The sequence below is a fragment of the Conger conger genome, unplaced genomic scaffold (assembly GCF_963514075.1).
Source record: "Conger conger unplaced genomic scaffold, fConCon1.1 SCAFFOLD_175, whole genome shotgun sequence".
NCBI lineage: Eukaryota > Metazoa > Chordata > Actinopteri > Anguilliformes > Congridae > Conger > Conger conger.
The window spans coordinates 22501-25706 of record NW_026890317.1 but is presented as its reverse complement, the minus strand read 5'-3'; the positions used below and the strand labels follow the sequence as shown (position 1 = coordinate 25706).

Genomic DNA, 3206 nt, shown 5'->3' with positions numbered 1-3206 from the left:
TGATGCCACTTAAAATACAACAAGGAATATGCCCCATTACTAGAAGTTTGATTATTAAGTATCTTGGCATTCCTAACTCACATGTTTGGTGTTTCACCTAGTGTGTGTGTGCTTGTGCTTGTGCTTGTGTGTGTGTGTGTGTGTGTGTGTGTGAGAGAGAATGTGTGTTGTGCATGTGCAGGTGTGTGTGTGTGTGTGTGTTGTGCATGTGCAGGTGTGTGTGTGTGTGTGTGTGTGTGTGAGAGAGAATGTGTGTTGTGCATGTGCATGTGCAGGTGTGTGTGTGTGTGTGTGTGTGTATTGTGCATGTGCAGTGTGTGTGTGTGTTCATGTGGGTGCTCTATATCCCGTTTTAAACAGCAAGTGATCTCTTATCAGTCAGACGGTTACACAGAACAGCTGGGCTGCTGTGTGGGAAATCGGACCAAATTCTGCAGCCCTTGTGCTCTCTCTGTCTCTCTCTCCCTCTCCCCCTCCCCCTCCCTCTCCCCCTCCTCTCCCCCTCCCTCTCCCCCGCTCTCTGTGTAGTTTGGCGGAGGCCAGAGCAGGCCGCTCCAGACACTGCAGCCCTTGTCTCAGCTGCTCACCCCAGCTGGAGCTTCTCTCCGCCAGGACCTCAGAGCCATCTGCGTGCGTGTGTGTGTGTGTGAGAGAGAGAGAGTGTGTGTGTGTGTGTGTGTGTGAGAGAGAGAGTGTGTGTGTGTGTGTGTGTGTGTGTATGTGTTGTGAGAGAGAGTGTGTGTGTGTGTGTGTGTGTGAGAGAGAGTGAGTGTGTGTGAATGTGTGCGTGTGTGTATGTGTGTGAATGTGTGCATGTGTGTGTATGTGTGTGAATGTGTGAGAGAGAGAGAATGTGTGTGTGTGTGTGTGGATGTGTGTATGTGTGTGTGTGCTTGTGTGCATGTATCTGTGTGTGTTTGTGTGTATCTGTGTGTGTGTGTGAGAGAGAGTGTGTGTGTGTGTGGTGAATGAGTGTGTGTGTATATGTGTGTGTGAGAGAGTGTGTTGTGTATGTGTGTGTGGGAGTGTGTGTGCATGTGTGTGAGATAGAGTGGGTGTGTGTGTGTCTGTATATGAGTGCGCGTGTGTGTGTGTGAGAGATTGGGTGTGTGTGTGAGAGAGAGTGTGTGTGCGTGTGTGTGTGTGAGAGATTGGGTGTGTGTGTGTGTGTGAGTGTGTGAGTGTGTGAGTGTGTGAGTGTGTGTGTGTGTGTGTGAGAGTGTGTGTGTGTGTGTGTGTGTGTGTGTGAGTGTGTGTGTGAGTGAGTCTGTGCGTGTGATGGAGAGAGAAAGAGGAAAAGAGAACAGTTGAAAGAGCACTTGCTGCAGACACTTGGCAGATCACCCGTGATTGGCTCTCTGTCTGAAATCAGTGGGAGCCTCCTCGTGCCCCCTCCACTGTGTCTGTGCGGGCGTAATCACCTCCCCCCCCCCCCCCCCCCAAAACAGCCCTGCCACACGTACATTATCTAGGTGCTTCCACTCCTCCGCCCACTCTCGGTCCGTCAGCCGGTGATCGATGACCTCTTCCTGCCTCGCTCCGTGCACGGCTGCAACACAAACAGTCCCGACTGAGTACTGTGCACTGCACACTGTCACTGTACGGCAGCCATTCTGGCTCTAACTGTGAATGACACATACAGTATACAATGAGCCTGTATACTGCACACTGTCACTGTCGGGTAGCCATTCTGGCTCTAACTGTAAATGAAACCTTGACAGCATCACTGGAAAATGAACACTAGCCCCCTTATCTTAATGTCTGCTTTACACTGGAAAGTCACAGATTTGCTCTGGTGCCAATCTCTCTCCCCCTCTCTCTCCCTCCCCCTCTCCCCCACCCTAACCCTCTCCCCCTCTCTCCCCCTCACTCTCTCTCCCTCTCTCCCCCTCCCTTTCCCTCTCGCTCTCCCTCCCTCTCTCTCTCCCTCTCTCCCCCTCCCTCTCTCTCCCCCCCCTCCCTCTCCCCCCCCTCTCTCTCACCTGGTGGCCGGTGCCGGTCCCTGGTCTCTCTGTGCTCAGTGAGGCGGTACGCGTCTCTGTAGTGGTGCGCCAGTGCCATGTCCTCCAGGCGGTAGTGGGGGGGGGCGGGGGGCGTGGCGTGGGCCAGGCCGTTGGGCGGGAGGGCGGGGTGGCCGTTGGGGGGGTGGGGCGGGGCTGTAGCGCTGGCTGGGGCTGGAGGTGCAGGGCCGTTTGGGGGGGTGCTCCACGTGCATGGCCTCCTGTCCACAGAGCTGTCTTTGGTTCTGAGGGGGACACAGAGACTCAGAGACTCAGAGACTCAGAGACTCAGAGACACAGAGACTCAGAGACTCAGAGACACAGAGACACAGAGACACAGAGACTCAGAGACTCAGAGACACAGAGACTCAGAGACACAGAGACTCAGAGACTCAGAGACACAGAGACTCAGAGACACAGAGACTCAGAGACTCAGAGACACAGAGATACGGAGACACAGAGATACAGAGACTCAGAGACTCAGAGATACGGAGACTCAGAGACTCAGAGACACAGAGACTCAGAGACACAGAGACTCAGAGATACAGAGATACAGAGACACAGAGACACAGACACACAGACACAGAGATACAGAGATACAGAAATACAGAGACACAGACACAGTCCAGCAAACTCAGTATTTCTGTTTTGTGAAACACCCCCCTGCTCCTTGCGTGGCTGTGGGTGTGGACTTTGGGCTCATGCAGACGTGGAGTATTGAGTTTTATTGGGGCTCATTTTCCTCACTTTCGTCCAGTTAATAATCCTGCACCCAGTTGATGAATATAAAGGCCACGTTCCTCCCTGGTCTACAGAGGTAAGGGCACAGCCGTGCCCCAGTGATGGTGTACCGCCTACGTCTCTGATGGGACGGGCGGGGGGGGGGTACAGTGTGAGGGGGGCCCACACGCCCTCGTTCCCTCCTTTATAAAAAGCCCCCGTAACAGAGTCAGAAAATTAGGGTCGTCCCCACCCACCGTCCCGGATCTGTCTCCACTCCCCCCCAGCCCCCCCCCCCCCCCCCCAGCTGTGCTCCAGTTCCGCAAGTGACAGACACTCCACACGAGCTGTCCCTCTCGCTCCCTCTCTCTCTCTCTCCCTCCCTCTCTCCCTCTCTCTCTCTCTCCCTCCTCTCTCTCTCCCTCTCTCTCTCTCCCTCTCCCCCTCTCTCTCTCCCTCCCTCTCTCTCTCTCCCTCTCCCCCTCT

The 3206-nt window shown here is 54.7% G+C and overlaps 1 protein-coding gene across 1 annotated transcript in view; it reads right to left on the bottom strand.

The window, feature by feature from the left end:
• Positions 1 to 1463: 1463 nt before the first annotated feature.
• The window catches only part of LOC133120000 (protein CBFA2T3-like), a gene marked incomplete at its 3' end in the record, with an annotated part of 11459 nt that continues 9716 nt past the window's right edge, over positions 1464 to 3206 (bottom strand). The window contains 4 exon segments of the mRNA XM_061230120.1: positions 1464 to 1549; positions 1983 to 2148; positions 2150 to 2214; positions 2217 to 2245. Of these exon segments, the coding sequence (XP_061086104.1) occupies positions 1464 to 1549; positions 1983 to 2148; positions 2150 to 2214; positions 2217 to 2245 (346 nt within the window).